General features: G+C 23.5%; 1 protein-coding gene across 1 annotated transcript; it reads right to left on the bottom strand.

Annotated features, from left to right (window-relative positions):
* Positions 1 to 2,820: 2,820 nt before the first annotated feature.
* On the bottom strand, positions 2,821 to 6,858 carry LOC145848174 (aquaporin-like). Its single transcript, XM_082953833.1, has 6 exons — positions 6,731 to 6,858; positions 5,403 to 5,525; positions 4,793 to 4,919; positions 4,314 to 4,510; positions 3,459 to 3,593; positions 2,821 to 2,947 (listed from the first exon to the last, which is right to left on the bottom strand). Exons 1-6 carry the CDS (start codon positions 6,856 to 6,858, stop codon positions 2,821 to 2,823), a joined length of 837 nt encoding a protein of 278 aa, XP_082809959.1.
* Positions 6,859 to 21,827: the final 14,969 nt, after the last annotated feature.

Here is a 21,827-nt window from a genome sequence, read left to right on the forward strand (position 1 = left end):
ATTTTGTTGTTCAATAAACAATATATAGAGTTTTAAATTATAAAATAGTTTTTAAAGATCTTGAACGAAGAAAAAGATGATTAAAAAGATAATTTTTTTGTGTAGCATAAGCTTTTTAAAATTTAAAACATTTTCTATTTTGCTCGTATTTTGTACAAGTTTCTTGGTCGTTTAATAAAACGATTATTTGAGTTTTTTGAGTGTTGTTGTAAAACAATGTTATGTTATTAATACAATTTCATCTTCCCTTTTTTGTACATGTTTACATATTTTATAAAAGGCAACAAAAATAAATAAAGTATATTTTTCATTTACGTTTAAAGTTTAAGAATACTTTACTATTTTTATTATTAAAAATTATAAGTTATATATGCCTAAAGATAACCACTTCTTTAAGTAGTATTTTATAAACAAAACAACGAACGAAAACCTTATAATATAAGTTGTAAGTATAGTATTAATAAATAAACTTTATTAAATATGTATGTGACAACAAAAATAAGTTTTCTTTATAATAGAAACTAAATTACTAAATTAATGCAGGTTTTACAAAGCTTAGTTTTATTTTTCAAAAATATTTCATAATTTCTTAACTTCATAAATATTTCATTAAGACTAAATTTAAATAGAAAATTAAAGTACATAATCAGTATTTTTTTGATAATATTAAAAACTAGTGCATTTTTAATTCTTTACACATAAGTTCGCGAAAATTAGCTCAATCGAAAAAAATAACTACTTTCTCTAAACTTTTCTCAAAATTTTCGTTTGTTAAACAGTTTAAAAAAAATTTTATATTAAAATAAAACAGAACTTAAAAATAATTAGTAGATTTATGTATTTTTTAAGTTAACTATTGGTCTAAAAAGTTTATAGTAATTACTCTTTGCCTTAGAGCAAAAAATTTCTACAGTAAATTTAAACGAACTTTCAAATACGATAAGTCCGAAAACTTGACAAAAAAAACTGTCAAAAAGAATTGATAAGTTTTGCTTCCAGTTCCAATTCCTAATAAGGATAAAAGACGCTGCTTAAACGCATTATTTTAAATAAAGTATACACTATAACAGTCAACAATAAATAAACCACAGTCATTTTTGAAAAAAAAAACGAGAAACTAAACTTTTATCTCATCGCAACATAATGTATTACCATCAAACTTGAAATTTAAACTTTGACGTTTGGAAGCTCTTTTAGTAAGTAAACATTCATACTTTATAGTTTTTAAACTAAAATTAAAACAGAGTATTGTTTTTTAATTAAAGTTCTGTATAAGTTCTGAGATACAAATACATTACTTTCTTTGTTCTAATTCTTAGTTTTAAATGTTTTCTTTTTTTTTGCGAACTGGTCTAAACTTTAGACTTAAAAAACCAAAAATAATAATCAAAGTAAATGTTAAGTTTTACTTAAATTTTTCTAAGATTTTGAACACTGCAAATAATTATACTTGTTTCAACATTTTACTAACTTTATGTACTATTTAAACTTAAGTTCTGAAGTCTTTTTTTCTTACATTTTGATAAACTATAGCTGATACATTTTTTTAAGGCATAAGTAAAAGTATATGTTTTTGAAATTTTAAATCCAAAATACCCATTACTTCATTTTTTTTGCTGTAATAAATAAGATCAATCATACTGATTATATATAAAAAAAACATGATTTGCCAAACTTAACTTTGTTTGCTTTCTGTGAAATAAACAAAGCTTCACTGAAAATTAGCTTATGCTAAAAGTTTAGTCTAAATAATAAAATATTTTTTTTCATAAAAGATATTCTTAAATTTAAACAATGTGATACGATAATATCATTCAATTTAAAAATTTGTTGCTTCATAACTTCAGAACTAAACTAGTTGACTATGGAAAATTTCAGTTTCTAACTAAAATTTTATAAAAGTAAAATTTAAAAAATTATTAAGTTATACTAATATAGACAATATTTAAAACTTTATTGATGATGAAACTGTTTTATTTCTAAAAATTAAAGTCTATTCCGAAACAAAAGAAAACCACAAAAGTTTATCAATAAGTCAACAAAAAAAAATCATATAATTGTTTAAAAAAGAGCAAACATGTCGTGACGTATTTAACGCATCAATTTTATTTGTTTTAAAAACAAGCGCTTTACAGAAAACTCAATCCATTTGAAATATTTGCTCGTTTTTGAGTAATGACCAAAATAAACAAAACTTGCATAACCAAAAACAAACAAAATGCTTGATTATACTGCATACTTTCGAAAAATATTTTCTGTCATACAATAAGAAAAGTTTAATTGTTAAAAAAAAGATTTTTTAACTTTAAAACAGAACACAAACTAGAACGACTATGAAACTAAGAATATTTGAAACAGTATATTAACGCTACTAAACTAAATGCACATTTCTGAAATATTTTAGTAGAATACAAACTATAAAAATTTGTAACAGAGATTGAAAAGTAAATGGCACACAATAATTTGTTTCATTTATAATAAGATATGTCATATTTACATAAATAGTATTTAAACTTGTCAGCTCTTAAGCTTTATAAGCCCTAGCTTACTAAAACAATAAAAAGTTATATATAACTATTGTATACAAGCTTCAACTCAAACTTTAAATGTTTGCTGAGCAGTTTTTGAAATTGAATTTATTATTTAACAATTTAAAATTTATAACTTAAAACCTTACAACTAAAACAGTTTTTACTTAATAATAAAGTATCGCTTTAAGTTAAAACAGTTTATTTTTAATATCAAAATATTGTATAATGCTTTAAAAAAATTTTACTATAAAAGTAATATACACCCTTTAATTTGTTTTTTCAACAACTTTTAAGCATTGTTTTGCCTTCTAATAAGTTCATGTTCCTCAACTTGTAATTCTGATTTTGTGCTGTCATTTCTCTTCTTATTTGGTTTGTCACTTAGCCAACAAGTATCGTCATTTGCAAAGCATATCCTAAATTTTTATTTAGTTTCAAAACTTATCACAAATTTCAGATTTTTATAACTACTTTTCAAGTGTTATTGAGAAAATATAGAAAAAAAGTAAGTTTCACTGTTTGCTACTAAATAACACAATTTTAAACTATTGTTCCTTATAGATGTATTAGAGTTGTTATGTGTTTTTTTTATTTTAAATGAACAGCGATCGTATGTAAGTATAACATTACTACTTCATAAGATCGAAAACCAAAGTTTTTAAATATAAATGTTTATTGAAGTGTTTTAAGTTTTTTATCTGTTCAATGCCTACGTTAGTACTTGAAGTCTTATAAAAATAAATAAATTATACTCAGCTAAATGAAAACTTGAGTAAAATAATCTACTAATCCTGATTTTCAACCATTTGTTTGTTTTGTGTAAAATAAACTGCAAAAGTAAGTTTAAGTTTGTATAAGCGTACATTTTATGGTAATAAACTCGAACATATAAATGTTTTTCTAAATTGCAATACAAACGAAGCTCACATGTAAACAACAGCCGCTACTACTCCTCCCAACAAATCGAAAAGCCAGAAAATCCAGTGACCGCTCAAATCTCCCGCCAAAATTGCAGGGCCGAACGCGTTAGAAGGAGAGATGCATGACACTCCTACTATTTGACTGATAGGAATATTTTTATTAATTTTAAATAAACATACATTTGTATTTAATAAAAAAAAATTTACTTCGTTAAATTTAAAGTTTTGTACTTACTATTGTAAGCACAAAACTAATGGAACTTACAAGTATTTTGAAAATTAAGGTTATTAGTTGTTTCATTATTTTTTTAAAAATATCTTCACTTTTTTTCTGATACCTAAATAAGTACTTTGTGTATTACGTAACGTAATGTAGAAAACTAGTTTAATACTTATTTATTTAAAAGTTTAAATAAACTTATATATAAAAGAAATACTTCTAAAATGTTTTTTTTTAGTAAACTCATGTATAAAAGGAAAACAATATCAAAAAATTAAATAAATAAATAAATCATCAAAGTGTTAATGAAGAATAAGATTTCAAAATTAAACAAATTAAAAAAAAATATTTAATAAAGTTGGAAAATATTTACAAACAGTTTAAAAGTAATTTATTAAGGATTCTTTTGAAAAATGTGTATAATAAACCCGATGTTTAAAACAAAAATTAGAAAACTCGAAAATATGAAACCATTTTTTAAATTTAAACTAAAATTTGTTTGTATTTTCTTTAAAAATAAAAATAAAGTTCAGAAAGATTAAAAAAATTAATCTACAAAAATAATTTTCTGCATAAATGTACTCAATATATTTTAAAAATAATAAAACTTTTTGTCTTATTATTAAAGAATTCGTTTATCACCTGGTAAGAATGCCCTGAAAAACTGTCAACCCGATCGCCAGCGGACCCAACGGATTGTCGAAAGTGGTGTCCATGGCGATGCACATTATGAAGAAAACGAGGAACCCCGTCGTCAGGAACTCGTTGGTTGCCACGGAAATCCACGATAGCTCGGTGACGTCGACCGCCATGTGACCCGGTTGCCCGCCGCATATCAGCTGTTACGTCATAAACAATAAACTGTTGTAACTTTACTAGAAATTGGTAAAATAGCTAATCTTAACTTTTTGTATTTAAACTTGTTAGGTTTGATTTTTGTTTTAAATCATTTTTTATTAAGTGGATAATTTAAATTATTTGTTATTTAAAAAGTTTTATTTATTATGTAAAACTTTATAATACAACATACAGCATACAGCTTATAAAAACAGCTAATTAAAGCTAAACTTGGTCATTCTGTTACTGCAAACTTAAAACTTCAATTCACGAAAACAACGAACTTTAGCAGCGAGCGCAGCAGCAATCGAACCGATGCACTGAATTATGACGTAACAAACGAACTGGAATACTTTCAGTTTTCCTGCCACCAAAAACCCGAGCGACACTGCAGGATTGAAGTGTGCTGCCCTGTTGAACATTTTGTTGATTATTTGTATAATTTTTTAGTTAAGTTAGTAAGATATACTTATAATTAGGCAAGTTTTCATGTTTGTGCAAAGTTTACAAACTAAAACACATTAAGGCTAAATCCGAAAAAAAAACAGCTGCATTTAAAAAACAAAATAATTCAAAAAGTTTTGTTTTTTAAATAATATCCTAAAGTAAACCAGTTGTAGATACATCAGTTTTTCATATAAAGGTTTTTTATGTTTGTTATGGAAAAATAGGAAAAAATAATGACCTCTTATAAAACTAGAAGTACAATACAAGTTAATTTTAATACTAAACTCTTTCGACTTTTTTTTTATATAAGCATACAATTATTTTAAATTAATAATCAACTTAAGGTCTAACTGTATAAAAATTCAAAAGTCAAGTAAAAATAATTTGTTCATCAACATAAAAATTCTAAAACAAACAGTTATTTGTACCTAACACTATTCAACATACCCTAACTTCCAGGACCAGATGATTTGCATAAATACAGAAGTTCCTGCCTGAAAAGCTGGCATCCAAGTGTTCTTGAAATAATCAGATTCCTCCGATATTTGAACAACTGATGTTTCATTTGAACTGAAAAATGTTTTATTTCTATGTAATTGTATGGAAAACTATGTATTCTAGCATTGTTACAAAAATTATACTTAATATATTTTAGGAACAAACGATACGAACTTGTTATAGAAATTTTGTTATTAAAAATGTGGAGAAGTTGTTTTTTCTAAACAACTTACGTGTTTAAAAAAGTAGCTTTTCTTAAAACATATATTATACTTAAGGCTTATTTATACTGTAAAACTTAACATAAACTCGTTTAAATAATATCAAAGTAAAACACAGTTTGATTTCAAAATACAAACTTTCTATGAAAACTTACAATTCTACAACGAAGTACAAGATATAAAAATAAATTAAAGAAAATAAAAACACCAAAGATAATCTTAAAAGTCCTACTGACATTTTAAAACAAAAATTTATCGTTATAAATATCAAAAACTTGTTTAGAAAATATTTTTCTTTGAAGTTTTATATTCAGTAACTTAAAAATAAAGATATAATATTGACTAATTTAAATATAATACAAATTTTGAAAATCATCACTACAAAAATTAACGACCTCTTAAAATACGTGATATTTCAATAGATTGTTTGAAGATTGGTTTTCGCTTTCAAGTTTTATAGGTGCTTGATATTTACATTACAATTATGACGTAATAATCAATTTTAACGATCCTAAACGAGTTTACACTTTCCAGAAGGTGTTTTTATTTTGTTTGTTATTTATTAAAAATTTTTGATGTACATGATGTTTTGTGGATACGTTTTCTTGAAGAATTTATATTTTTTTGAATATGATAAAGCTTTTATTACTTTTAATCGTAAAACTGCTTTACAACCTAGTTTAAACCTTTTTTGATGGACAAAATATTTGCCATTTATACTTATTTTTACTACATTATAGTAATCTATAAAATCATTTAATTGGCTTTCGTTTGTAGTTTCTGAACTTTTTAGTATTTACAATTTGAAAATTATTAAGTTAAAAAGAACAATTTGTGACAATCTTTAATTTAATTCTTAAACCCTAGTACAAAAATATTGTATCTTATATCAGCATTTGACGTAAGTGTTAAGTTTTAAATAATTATTATTCAAGAAAAAAATCATATGTAGTTGATTCTTAAAAAAAAACGCCTTTCAATTGATTTTTTATATTTTTTATAAGTTTATTAAAGTATTAAACTACTAAGTATTACTATATAACTAAAACAACTTACACATTATTAACAATATTACTTTCATCATTATTCTTAGGATATGTTGCCATCACTCCCCAAAAAGTATGCATAAACTGAGATATAAATTCAACCAGGTATGGTATTAACACTTTTCTTGAAATTGCCATAATTACTTGTTTTTGTGATGTTGAATTTAATTATATTTAGTTTAGACTTTTTCTGTAAAAGAATCGTAAATGTATGGTTTCAAAACTTTACACAACTATAAATAGTAAAGGAAAATACATCGATTACTTAAGTTAAAAACTAACAAAATTAGACTTATGATAGTTGACTTAATTAGTGATGAGTTTTTCTAAAACTAATAAAAATACTAACTAGTTTGTTTTAATAGCAGCTTTAATTTTTTATTGCAACAACTTAATTACAAAATTTTAAGTAAAACTTGGCAGTCAAATTATGAAAACTTGAATAAAAACATTTAAGATTGTAAATTAACTAATTTCAATTAGATTTAAACTGTATAAAAACAAAAATCATATGCTTGTTTTTGTTATTTAGAGTTTGCAAGAATGTTACTAATTTCTAAAATTGTAAGTTTTTTATTAATTTCAGACTTCTTTTTTTAACATAAACAGTTTTACCTTAGTTTGTTTTAATGATCAAAACATACTAATTATAACTTTTAAACAATTAAAAAATATTTAATAAAAAATAATTATACACAATCAAATTAAACAACTGACTGAATTTAAAAAATCATATGTTCATTTTAAATTTTATAATATTTCTAATATAAAATCATTTACTACAATAATATTGTTGTCTTAAAAATATACACTTATCAGTATTAATATTGTTTAAAGTTAGTATGTAGAAAAAGCTTTAGTTATTTACAACTGATAGTCATGTTGTTTGTCGCTAATTTCGACTAAACCTCTTTATCTTACAAACAACAACGAAACGCCTCAAGGCATTCATGCATCAATCAAGTAAATTTAGATGAACTGGCAATTCGTTATACTGTGGAAATTTTGTTGTATTATTTTTGTTTTATGAATCAACAATACAGAGTAATTAATCAAAATGATTTATCAGTTGTTTAAAAAAAAAAAAAATACTGTTTTATACTTTTTATAATGTAATGAAATATGACACAACTAAATGTTATTATTTATAAAAGAAAATATTTAAAAACGATTTGTTTATTTTTTTGATAAAACTATTTATTACTAAATGAAACCAGCTTAACTTAATTATCGACAGATAAAATTAAGTTCGGTCTTAAAAAAAAGTTTAATATGTTTTTAAATTAACAAAACATAATTTTTTTTTAAATCATCTGTGTAAACAAACACAACAAAATTAAACACAACAAAATACAATTAAACTAACACTACAAAAACAAAAAAAATATTGTTCCATTTCAAATGATAGTAACATTGTTTCAACGCAAAAATTATATTTGTTAACATCTAAGCATGCCCTTAAGCTTAAATTTTTGATGTGCTTATAAGTAAGTATTAACTTTATTTTTATGTATTTATATTCAAATAGTTTCAAAGTTTACTTTGTGCTAAAGCGAAACAAACTAAAGTTTTTAACTCTGTTAATAAAAGTTTTTTGTATATTAATAGAAAACAAGTATTTGCTAAATGTAAACAAAACCAATTGAACAATAGACAATTATTTCGTTAAAAAAAGGTTTAATAAATTTTTGATTTGAGCTTCAAAAATACTTTTATTTCTTTTATTTTTTTTTACTTGTATTTTAAGTAAAAATACAATATGTTTATTACGTTTATATTCTTTAGAAGATTAAATTCATATTAAAAATAATTTACTGAATATAAAATTTTAACAAATTTAGATGAACATAACTAGTTTAAAATTTTTCAGTTTAGTTCAAGTATTTAATATTTTTTAAATTTTAACTTAAAATGGTTTCAGTATCACATTATTCTTTTACTTTCTTTGTTTTGTTGATTAAAACATGTTATTTTTAAATCTTTGCGAGATAGATTTTGTTTGAAGTTCTTGTGGTTTATCTATTTTGTTAAGTCGACATATTTTACTATTCGAAATTCGTGATCGTGACTGACTTACTAAACTTTTAAAGTTTTTTTTTTTTGTTTTGAAGAACCAAAAAAGATAAAACTAACATTTAAAAGTTTATACTTTAATTAAAAGTTTTATTTTCAGATCATATTTTAAAGTACTTTAGTCTTTTTATAAAGTACATTTAACAAGTTTAAGAGTAAGTTTAAAATAAAACGTTGTTAGAAGTTATATACTTTGTTGTACACTAAATCTTTAGACTCACAATATAAATTAATAACTTTAATTTTTTTGGTACAATTTTTGATTTAGATTAAATATATGAATACCTATATTTTCCATTTAAAGCACCTTTCCTTTAAATAACCAAGTTCTCAGGTTAGCAGTAACTTTTTTGTTAATTTATTATCTTCGTTGTAGCAAGTTTATTATGATAGTATAGTTTAATTGCAATCAGAAGCTTCTAAAAGTACTATTTACTTTTTCAACATTAATATGAACTTTATTGAACCTAAATACCTTTTTATTTTTTAATAAACTATGAATTGGAATTTGAACTATGTGTTTGTTAAGCATTTATAAGGCTATAAACTAAAAAAATAATTTAATACAAAAAGTAAAAAAGATGGTTAGTGCTTTCCTTATTTTTATTATTTTAATTTAATTAAATTATTGTATGACAAAACAACATTTAGTCGACAACAAACTAACTTAGAATTAAATAAAAAACTGAACTACAGTTATAAAAAGTCAACTAAACATTTGAAACAATCAACTAATTCAATTGTTGTTAAAACTTAAAACATTTAGAATGAACAACTTCATCAAAATAATAGAACCAAACAAAACGCTACGGCTTTGTACAATGAAATTATGTAAACAAATTTTATTCCGATTTTTGTCTCTACATCAAGGTAAACAAAATACCTTTTTCAGCAAATTCGTATTGTTTACATTATTATTAATGTAATTTTAAAGATTAACAAAACTGTACAGTATCATTTTTTTGTATAAAACAAAGTTATAACGCCTTTAAGTTTAAACATGTTGTTTTAGAAACAATAAATCTTCACAAACCAAACATGAGTCAATGAAGTCATGAAGTTTATGAAGTATTTAAAACATACACATCAACATAATCTGCAAAAATGTTCAAGCTAATCATTCTTGAATATGTTTGTTAAAAAATAACCTTAAACAAGTGTATAATAAATAAAACAGAACAATAATAGGAGCTATGAAAACATTCTATTCTAAAAACTTTATTGCGTCAAATCAGTGTATTAAAACCAAATGTAATATTCAATGTATATAATGAGAAAGTGCGCTTTACTGCTAAATACGATCTTTTAGCTCTTTTACTTGGTAATTTCATTTTATGAGCTTAACAACTTTGTTTAAAAGTTGTATACAATAAATTTAATTTATTTAACTATTAGCTTAAACCTTTTCTACGTACTAGAGTAAAAAAAAATAACTTAAATGTACCAATTATATACAAAACTATCGAAAAATGTTTTTTCGTGCCCTAGGTTCTTGGACCAAAATTTTTGAGCGTATGTTTTGACGTTCAATAACAAATTCTTTGGAACAGTTTAAAATAATTATAACTGCTAGTATGCGTAGGAAATTATATTTTTTGTTTAACGTTTCTCACAGCATGTGCATAAGTCTTGAAAATATGTTTACCATAATAAACATGCTATTTATGTTTAGTGTTTCCCTTGCATGAGATTAGCACATATTTATTTGCATAAATAATCTATGACTGAAATTCGAGTAAATAAACAAAATTTAATTATTTTATGCATGTCAGCACTATTCTAAAATTCAATTTGAAATACTTTAAGCTTTGTCATAGTTAAGCACAAACAAGTAGTGAACACTAAAGGCAAAATAAACAGAAAAGTTACAAAAAGTCAACTAAACATTTAAAACTATCAACTAATTACATTTTAGTCGAAAATTAAAATATTAAGATTGTACAGTTTCAACAAAGTAATAGAACTAAACACAACACTACAGCTTTGTTCAATAAAATTGTGTAAACAAATTTTGTACCGATTTTTTTTCCTCTCAAATCAAAGTAAACAAAATGTCTTAGTCAGCATTTCTGTATTGTTTACATCAATATTAATGTAATTTTGAAGATAAATAAAACAGTACAATAATTTTTTTTTGTGTTTAAATCTTAGTTATATACCCTTTAAGTTTAAAAAACTTGTTTTATAAACAGTATCTCTGCACAAGCCAATATTAAAATTTAAAAAACTTCATGAGCTGTTTAAAACATACACATTAACATAATCTGCAAATAAATTCAAGCTACTTATACTCGGATATGTTACTTAAAAATAAAAGTAAAAATAAATTTAAACAAGTGTAGAACAAATTGAACAGAATAGTAATTCTAGCTATGAAAACATTATTTTGTAAAAACTTTATTGTATCAAATCAGCGTAGTAGAACCAAACGTATTACTTATTGTTTATAATGAGAAAATGCGCTTAACAGCTCAATGTATAGTTTCAGCTACAAAATTTAAAATTTTTATTTTATGAACTTATATATTTCTTAGTAATATTAAGAAAACTAAAGTTAATTTGTTAAAATAGTTTCGTTAAAATTTTTTAACGTCCTAGACTTAATGAAAGGTTTTATAAGTTTTATTTTTAAATAAAACTATCTTTTGAAAAATGTAAATACTTTTAACATAATCGTATGCGTTAAAAATAACAATTAAACAAGGTATTGAATTTTTTATGTGATATATTTTTAATAGTGTATGCCAATTTCTTAATAATATGTTTACAATTATAAACATAATTTATGTTTAGTAACTCCCTTCAATGAGATTGGCATATATTTGTTAGCATAAATAATAAATGACTTAAATGTGAATAAACAAACTAAATGTAAATATTGTTTCGTCGTTGATATAAACATATATCTGCATGTCAGCATTATTTTTAAATTTTAATTAAAAAAATCTATAAAGCTTAGTCATTGTAAAGCACAAAAAAGTAGTAAATATCGAGTACGTAATTTCGTATTTTTTTTAAATTAAACACTTTGTTTAAATTACAAATGACATATTTTATTAATTTAAAAGTGTTTTATTTTAATTTAATGCACAAAAAGAAAAGCTTTTAACTTAAGATGTCGTAAAATTCTGGTTGAATACTCAAAATTGAAATAATCTTGTTTTTTGTGATATAAATAAAAAAATTATTATACATAACTTTGCTTTAATTTCTTTTGATAAACTTTGTGTTTTATCTAAGAACGTTCAAATTTAATAGATAAAGCTAAAATAAGAATTCATATAAAACAAGACTTTTTTGTTTTAATTGTAGTTTAAAGTTCTCAATTAAGAAAATAAACATTCTGACCGAAAGTAAAATATAGAAAAATTAATGAAAAACTCAAAGTACAGTAGACTACCGCTTAAGTACGCAAATTGAACCCGACCAAAAAGTGCGTACTTAGCACGGGTAGTGCGTACTTTTTGACGACATAGTATAATATGAAATTTAGTTGTTTGTTTCCTTTCTCACAACTAGCCACATAATAATTAAGCCGAATAAACAAGTCTTTTTATTTTAAATAACATTTAATACATAACTCTAATCTGCAAAATCTTTTAATAGACTTTAAAACGATTTATTTTTTTCTATAAAAAGTGTCTACATAATTATTAAATACATTTATTATAAATTTTTCTATTAGCTAAAAAGTGTTTGATTTTTTCTATTTGAAAGAAAAACGTTTCAGAACTGTTTTTGTAAGAAAGTTTATATCAGTAGAAACATTTTTAGTATAAGTGCACATGATAAGATACTCAATAATTTTTTTTAGTTTTAGTTTTTTGTTGTTGTTGTTGTTGTTTCTATTTATATGTTTATTTTGACTTTATAAAATTTGTAACTAGTTTTTGTGGTTAACTAGTTTTATAATATGTCTCATTTAAATTAGCCTTTTCTTTTGCAGATATTCTGAAAATTTTATGGAAAAAAAAAATATATAAATTTTAGAAAAATTTAGAGAAATTTAGAAAAATGGATGGAAAGCGTCAGAAAATTAACTATAGAACAAGTCTAAGGATAAAGGAAAAGTTGCACCACAAAAACCAACATATGTCTCCCGTGATAATATGAGGGAACTTCTTAGGATTTTTAATGCTGAAATGAGAATGGATTCTCGATTTTGTCTTTCTTGATAAGTGCGTACTTAAGGCGGGGTGCGTACCAAAAAAAGTGCGTACTTAAGCGGTAGTCTACTGTATTTTACATTTTCTTTTCTAAAAATTTATCAAAAAAAAAATTTGATTAAGCAATGAATTTACGAAGCATGGAAACTTTGACAGTAAGTAAAATGTTGTATGCCTTCTAAAAACTTAATGAAAAGTATTCAATTTATTTATATTTCGTACCTTATTGTAAATAATGAAAGTCTATAAAATTTTACGAAAAATACTATGTACATCTAAAAACATGAAATCGTTCTACTTATTGGTTTGTGTTCTTGAGATTTTAAAAGTATCTGTACATTTTTAAAATAAATTTCGTTTAGTAACTTGTAACGTAGTTTTAAAGTTTAAAATGATGTTTAACTTATTTTCTTAAACGAAACTTTTATACTTTTACTTTTGATTTTTCTATATCATTATTACTACAACTTTAGAGACAAAGAATTTAAAAAATAATTCTGGTAAAGAATAAAAAGTATACTCAAAACTAAATAAACATTTTTTACAAAGATATAGTAAAAATGTTAATTATTTGTTTTAATTAGGCTAATATAAACTTAGCTGATGTAACTCGTATTGAAATAATAAAATTCCGTAACCTCTAAACTGATTGATAAGCAATCTAAATATATTTTATCTAATAAAGCTACGAGAAATACTTTTAATTTATTTAACTTGTGGTTGTGATAATACTACACCAAAATATAATTATCAAGTAACTTTCATTAGTTTACCTAACATCGAGTTTAACTACTTAAAGTTTTAAACTATAAGCTGATACTTCTTTTTTTAGTACATTTTACTAATTTTAACTACAGTTAGTAAAAATTTTTAGAAGTAACGGTTAATGTTTAGTAAAACTTTTAAACTTCATGAGAAATTGTAAAATGTTTTACATCGTTTAAAGTTTATAAATGTTACATTTGTTTAATTAACGACAAAAAAAGTGCACAAAAAGTTTGGTCTAAGAATCTGGTGTATGAAAAAACATTTCGGTTATTGAGTCGTACACCATGGACACCTTTTAACGTCTCATCCAGGACATACTAAACAGGAATAGATGTGAAATACATTAGCACGAAGTTAAAACTGTTTACTTGATACTCATTTGTTTTTATATGTAACAGTAGGAAAAATGTTTTAGTTTAAAAGATTTATAATTTAAAGTAATTTTTAAAAATGTTTCAGATAATAAAAACAAATATAAGCCTTGTTGTTTTCTGTTTAAGCTAATTTGTTTGAAAGTTATATACGTAAAACTTTATTATAATAATTTATAAATAAAAAATATAAGTTTAATAATATAATTCAAACTTAACATTATTTACATAAAATTGTGTTTATTACATAATAACAAGTCAACTACTTAATTTACTTCTAATCCGAAAACAATTTTATTACTAAAGGTTACTAAAAAGCTTATTTATTTTGTAAAACAATTCAAATTTTTAAAAATATTTTTTTAATTTATAGTTAAAATAAGAAATTATTTTTATTTTCTAATTAATTTATTGCTTTACAATAGTTTTGTTTGTGTTGGTTACGTTACTTATTTTCAAAATCTCATTAAAAATTAATAAAACATAGTTGGTGTTGTAATAATGTTAATCATATCGTTTACATAACTTTTATTTAGATCATAGCCAGAATTTACTAAAACATAACTTTAAGCAAATAACTATATCTCCTCTACTTTTATATTCTTAAAAGGATTGTCTTTGTTAAAGTTTAGATAAACAAATAAATTTTTATAAATAAAGTTATTGTTACTGTTACCGTTTAGAAGGTCTTGTTAATTATTTTTATCCTTAAAATGAGATTATTTTGAATATATTTTAGTTTAAAGTTAGGTTGCACTTTAATTTTTTCTTATTTTTTTATAAAAAAATAGTTAAAACTATTCTAACGTCCATTTAATATAAAAAGACTAATCTTAATAAAAAACACACGCAAAATTAAAAATAAAAAGTTGAAGTTAAAAAAAATAAATATCGTTTTACACATTTTACAAATATTTTTGATAAATAAAACAAAAATAACACAGGAAAATGATATTCCTATTCATTTTTAACTTAAGAGTTTTCATACAAAAATATCACTATGAAAACAACTTAAGTTATTTGTAATATTTGAAATAATTTGCTTGAATAGTTTAGTTGGATTATTAAAACATTAAAAATTTATTAAATATACACTGTAAACATATTTTAATAGTAAATTAATTGTTACTAATATGATTTTTATTTTTTTTTGTTACATTTAAATTGTTTTGTAAGTTCTGCATTGTATTTTTAGTGCTAAAAACCGATCTTTTTACAAACGATCCTCAACAGGCCTGCAGAATTCTTCAACCCGAGACTTAAGTTCAGCCTATTCAAAACAACTTAACTTTAAGCTTTTATAGTAATTACAAACGAGCGTTAACTTAGCTCGATAAGCATTTTTTTTGCATTTTTTAAAAAAATTCCAAATTTATATCAAATTTGTTTCCTTATTTTTAAAGCTAATTACGTTTTTTTATTCTAGAGAACGCTCCTTTGCCTTTAAGTATAAATAAAAAATCCACCGGATTGGTGTTTGAATTTTAGATTGGAGACCCTTTGATTTTTTTTTTCATTTTTTCTTTAACCGATTTTTAAGCAAGAAAATATAATTAATAATTTTGAAATATTCTTACGTTGCTGTGCTTTCAAGGATAGGTTTTATTTAGTTCAAATTTTTTATTTTTAAAGTGTTTCATTGATTATTTAAATATGTCTGATTGTAAATTTCAACGACAATCAATATTCCAACGGTCACTAAGTAAAACAAAAATTACCTTTCCTTAATACACTTAATTATGACTTTTTCAAAGGGTTCACGCTTTTTTTATCCAAACTGATTTTATGTAAGACATAACCCATACATTTACTTAAATTATCATTCTTTGAACATGAAAACCCCCATAAAAGAAAGATGTTGTTATTCCGCATCTTTCAGTAAAAAAATTGTAATAAAAATAACAAACTTTAAAATGTTCAGAAATCATCTAATAGTTTTAACTAATCTTAAGTATAAATGTTAATAGCCAACTTTCAGTTTAGTTGATTAAAATTTCTTTTTTTTTCACAAACTTAAAAAACAACCTTAATACTAAATTGTTTTCAAATTTAAGCTGTAATTAATAGCTGAAAAAACATCAAGTTTTAATGAAACTTGAAATTTTAAAAGTTTTATATGTAAATTTAAATTTGAGATAAACTTTAAAAAAATATATATTGAATGAAATTTTTATATTTTATAAACCTATGTCTATACATTCAATTATTTTAAATTAAAATAGGTTTGTTCTAAAATAAAATTCTCTGTTTTTCATGTAATATAGTATTGAATAGTGAATAATTAAAATGATTATTATACCAATACAGGAGAATCAAGTTTTATTTTGTAAATTCAGTTTTCAAAATAAATATATCAGGGTCTTTTACCAGAATCAAAACTTCTAACTAAAATAAATCCGTATTTAACTTTAAAAAAATAACGCAAAGTAACTTGAATTTACATTTAATATAAAATAAGATATTATTTTTTATCATATGATAAGTAACTTCTTTAATTCAACATTTATAGTAGAAGATTTAAATTTTTAAAACAAATGTTAAAATAAGAAAAATAAAGTATTTAAATAGCTTTAGTATTAAAAAAAAGTTTTTGAAGTTTGATTTAAAACCTTAAAATGATAGATAATGTAGAACAGTATTTTTATTTAAAGCCTTTTCATTCTTTTTGAGGTATAAACTACTTAAAGAAATATTTCTTTTTTAAATACAAACTTTAAAATTTTAAAAACACCTTCAATTTGCTAATACGGATATTTATAAGTAACGAACCGCACTGTGCAGAGAAAGGTATTTCGAGAATTACGTTACTTGAAATAGTTGTAACAATAAGGAATAAAAACTGCCAAAATAAAAACATATCAAAGTTAAAAAATACTAATTAACAACTATTAAAATTGTAACCTTAATATAATCTTTTACAACAATGTTTATAAAAAGTATGCTCTATATAAAAAACAACATCAGTTCCTGCATATTTTTGCCTGCAAAACATATAGATGAGGAAAAATTATAAAACTATAGCTAATAAGAAACACAGTTTTTTTTATGTTACTTGCTAAATATCTTTTTATAAAGGCATTTTTAGTAAAAAATTCTGTGTTTTAGAAATATTTAGATTATTTAAAAAAAGTATTACAGTGTAATATTGAATATTAAATTTTTATGAAAATGCTATCTATTATGCTAGTTCAACCTTTTTTACTACTATTTTAAAAATTTTGATTAAACCATTTACCAATTAAAATAAACTTAATTGAATTTCTACGTTGAAAATGATTTTGTATCTACTTGATGTAATGAGATACTTTATTTAAATATGATGTTTTTTTTTTAATTAAAGTAACTTCCAATTAAAATGATAAAAAATATCTTAAGCTAGAAAAAATCATTAATTTTCTTATAAACTATAAAAACTGATTACTAATATGCAAATACACTTAGACTTCTTATTAAAAGATCTTAATCGTGCACGAAACTATAAAAGTTTCAAATTTTAATTTAAGTATAAAAGTAATTTAAAATATATTGTGCCTCTTTATTTAACATATAAAAACAAGCTACTAAATTAATCAGTTAAATATATGCTTAATGGGAAATAATATTTTTTATAATACCTTTAAACATTTAATGCGTGTAAATTTAGTTTGTCAAATATTTTTTTTCTAGTTTTGATTCTTAAAAAACTGTAAACTTATGTACGGTTTAAGCTTTTTAAATCTTGTGAGATTTTATTAATCTAATATAAACTGATAATAAAATATGTTATGATAAACGTTCAAAACTAGAAATATATTTACAAAATGTATTTTAAACTATTGACCACTTAAAATGAAATTTCAAACAACAATAGCTAGATGATAAAAACTACAAACAAAAACTTTTTAACTTTTATTGCGTGAAATATAATGCGATATGGCATAAAGTAAAATACAAAGAAGAAACGTAAGGATTATTCTATTTTCGGTTAAAGTGGTAAATCAGAGTAAAAGTCTAAATCGTCTATATCATCATCAGAGCAACCTTTATTTTCTTCTGTTATGTCTTTTTGTATATTTTTTTCACCAGTTTCATCCTTTTCAACTTTGTTTTTTTCGTCTGTATTGTAATCAACAGTTATATTATTTTCATCGTTTTCGTTTTCTATGAAGCTTTCTTCTGTAGGATCTTCAGAACTTTCAATTTCTCTGTCAAATTAAATTTTATTATATTTTTACCAATTCAATAAGGAAACTATAATCTTTTATCAAGTTGAAACATGATAAAATTTTTATCTGATGTAGTTTTATACAACTGATAAAATTGTATTTTGTATAAATATTTATTGATATATTTAAACAGATTGAATTTATGCACAGAAAGATATTTGGATAAAATATACAGGTGACTTAAAACAAATTTAATTTAGTTAAATGCTTTGGATAAATAACTTTGTAGTAATGTTTTAAATATTTAACTTTATGAAATATACTTATTAACGTTTAAATAAATTCTAAAATATATCTCGTAACAGCTATGTAGTTATATTTAATGATGGGATGGGATTGTAGTAAAAATAATATTTTATATAATACCTTAGAAATTTGAAGTCATGCCACAAATTTTAAATTAAGTTCTTTAAAAGCAAATTTATTACTTAACAAGAGTTAATTGAACATTCTACCCTTGAAGAGTTATAGTATTAAAAACCAAGTTTAAACTTGTTTACGAACTGTACAATTAGTTTAAAGGTTTCTAAATTGTACGGCACAAAATTGTTATTTTTTAAGTAAAACTATTGTTAAGTTTTTATATATTTTAGTTTAGCGTTTCTATTAGTTAAACTCAACAAAAGTTTTAACTTTTCGGTGATCACTAATTAGTAATTTATAATAGTTTTTCTGATAAAGATGTACTTTAATAATAAATTATTTACAATATAAGTGTTATAAAAAATCTTTAATACTAAATCTACAAAAAATCGATTCCAAGTTTTAATAAATTAATATTTAAATTCCTATCAATTTTGACTTGTTACACTTGTAAATAAGCGTTTAAAATCATTTTAAACGCTAACTGTTAAACATTTTCGAAATATACAGATTAACTTAAAAACAAAAACTACTTATGTTGTCACCTTATAAACAAGTTATTTTTTATCGCGAAAAAAGCAGTTTCTATAAAATAGATACGAAAATAGACAATAATTAACTTTTTATTACACTAAAACTATATTTTTTAGCTTTAATATTTTACCGAAGTAAACATAAAAACAGAAATTGTGCATTCAATAAAAAAGAAAGAAGTGCGTTAAACTGAAGGCTGAAAGAAACGAACAAAACATTTTATTTTATTCCAAACTTACTTACAATAGTTGATTCTTGTAATTTACAATAATTAATCGAAAGAAATGTTAACTTTAGTAAAAATTTCACAATAACAACAGTTTTCATTTACAACAAATATTTTTTTATTAAAAACAAACGGTAATCCAAAGTTTGCCACATGTATGATGTTTATCGACGAAAATTGTAGTAAACCTTTGGAACTCTAAAATTTCACTAATAATTACTAAACTAAAAGTACTTAAGATACTTCTAAAAACTTAAAAAATGTTCTGAAAGAAGTTCTTTTATATGCACTTAATGCAGGGGACGACAGGCATTTAGTGGTCGTTCGTCAAGTATAAAAAGTAATTATGTTCGCCGGCTGCAGTCGCAGTTTACATTTTTACTTCAGATCCTAAACATCTAGTGCTATTTCTCGTAATTCAACATGTGACTTTTTTTTATGTTCTTCACTGCAAACCTCAGGATATTTAGAGTAGCTTTCATAAACTAACTTTGGCGGAACACACTTACATGCTCGCAGGCCGCATTTTTAAAACCCCTGATCAAGTATGATAATTTTGTACTTTATAAACAATTTAAATATTTTTTTAACTACTTCATTAGTAGTCTTTAAAGTTCTTGTCTCTGAGAATTAGAAATAAGTAAGAACACAAACTTTAAAGCTACTTAATGACCTTTCATTATAAAATTGATTTAATTTAGCCTTCAACATATTGTTTATATTTTACAAATTTACTTTTATTTTCGAATGTAATTATTATGCGGTAATTGTTTGTAATAAAAAATACATTTATTTAAGAAAAATCTTTATATTTGAAACAACTATTAGTTGTAAACCTAATATTTTTAAAACCAAAGGGTGTTGGTGAACCAACATCAAAAGGTTTATTTACCCTAGAACGTTTACGCTTGGGGTTTAATATGAGGGTGACTTTACTATTGGGATTTGACACAATTATTAATTTACCCTAGATTTAGTTTTACTAGATATGAATACTACTATAAATAACTAGGCACAACAGTTTAGTGGGTTTTCTCTACTAAACAAACTTCGATGAATACAAAACCATTTGTTAAAACTACAAGAACTACTAATTATGTAATTTGTGTACTAAAATACTGTATATTAACCACTATAAAATACTCAATAATATTTTATGAAATACTTAAAATTAAATGCAAAATCAAGTGTTATAAATCACAAGAACTTTAAATGAATTTTACTTATGTGCAAAAAGCTTTATATTAAACCACTGTAAAAAATTATTTCAATAAATCACTTGTTGAAAACCAGAAGGGCTATAAAATTGTACAGTAAGAGAATAACAAAACTTACTTTAAATAACAATATTAAAATCTAACAGTTACTATTTTAATTATATATACTAAAACTTTATAAAACAACTCAATACCAATATTCAAGTGTCTTTCTTGTAAACAGTCTCTGCAACTTCTCGCGGTTATGCCAACACAACTCTGTCTGTTGTATCAGCTTATGAAAAAACATCACATAAAATGTTGCATAAGCCAGTTTTTATGATACGTCATAAAAAAGAAATGCGCTTTCATTCTCTTTCTCATTTTTGTTACATAGGACTTCCCAGCAAGAATTGTAATTGGATAAACTCTTGGTGGGTTACTTGTTATTTGGCGCCAGATAATCTTAAAAAAGAGCCAGGCAAACTTTGGACATAATACTTTAGAATTACACTTTAGGATGGCAGCAACCTTTGTAGGTCATGAAGAGCGGCACTTAGATAACACACAAAACATCAACTATGGGGTTTACGAGCCACGCTTCAGAACAAATAGAACACGGAGACGCAATAACGCAAGCTGGCATGAAAACCAAAATATTTCCTAATTGAAGAAAATGAAAAAAGCAGCAAAACACTGTTCATTTGCAATTGCAAAACCTACTTCAATTAGTCAAAAAAAAAAAAAACCTAAAGATCCAAGAAAAATTATAGCATATAGAAACTGTCCGAGTGGTATAGTTTAATCTAAACAAGGGATATGGTTTCATTCATCGCAATGATAAGGACAGTGATGTATTTGTTCATCACACTGATATTACTAAAAACAACCCTAACAAGTGTTTTAGTTCACTTGCACAAGGTGAGGCTGTTCAATTTGATGTAGTAACGAGTACAAGAATATCCTACATGCTACAAATGTAACAGGACTCAATTTCAATTAAGGGTTAAAAATATGCCCAGATAGGTGGCCAAGCTTTAATCAGAGGTTTAAAAGGCAACAGACACCTCAACAAAAATCTTATTTGGTTATTGACTATTTTTAATTAAGAGAACGAGAGCAGAGAGAAAAGCAAAACAATTATTAGATAAAACACAACCATCAATGAACCTATCAGGTTGAAACAACCGACCATAGACAATTTG

This window comes from Thalia democratica, unplaced genomic scaffold, assembly GCF_965202585.1.
Source record: "Thalia democratica unplaced genomic scaffold, ktThaDemo2.hap1.1 HAP1_SCAFFOLD_1266, whole genome shotgun sequence".
NCBI classification, from domain to species: domain Eukaryota; kingdom Metazoa; phylum Chordata; class Thaliacea; order Salpida; family Salpidae; genus Thalia; species Thalia democratica.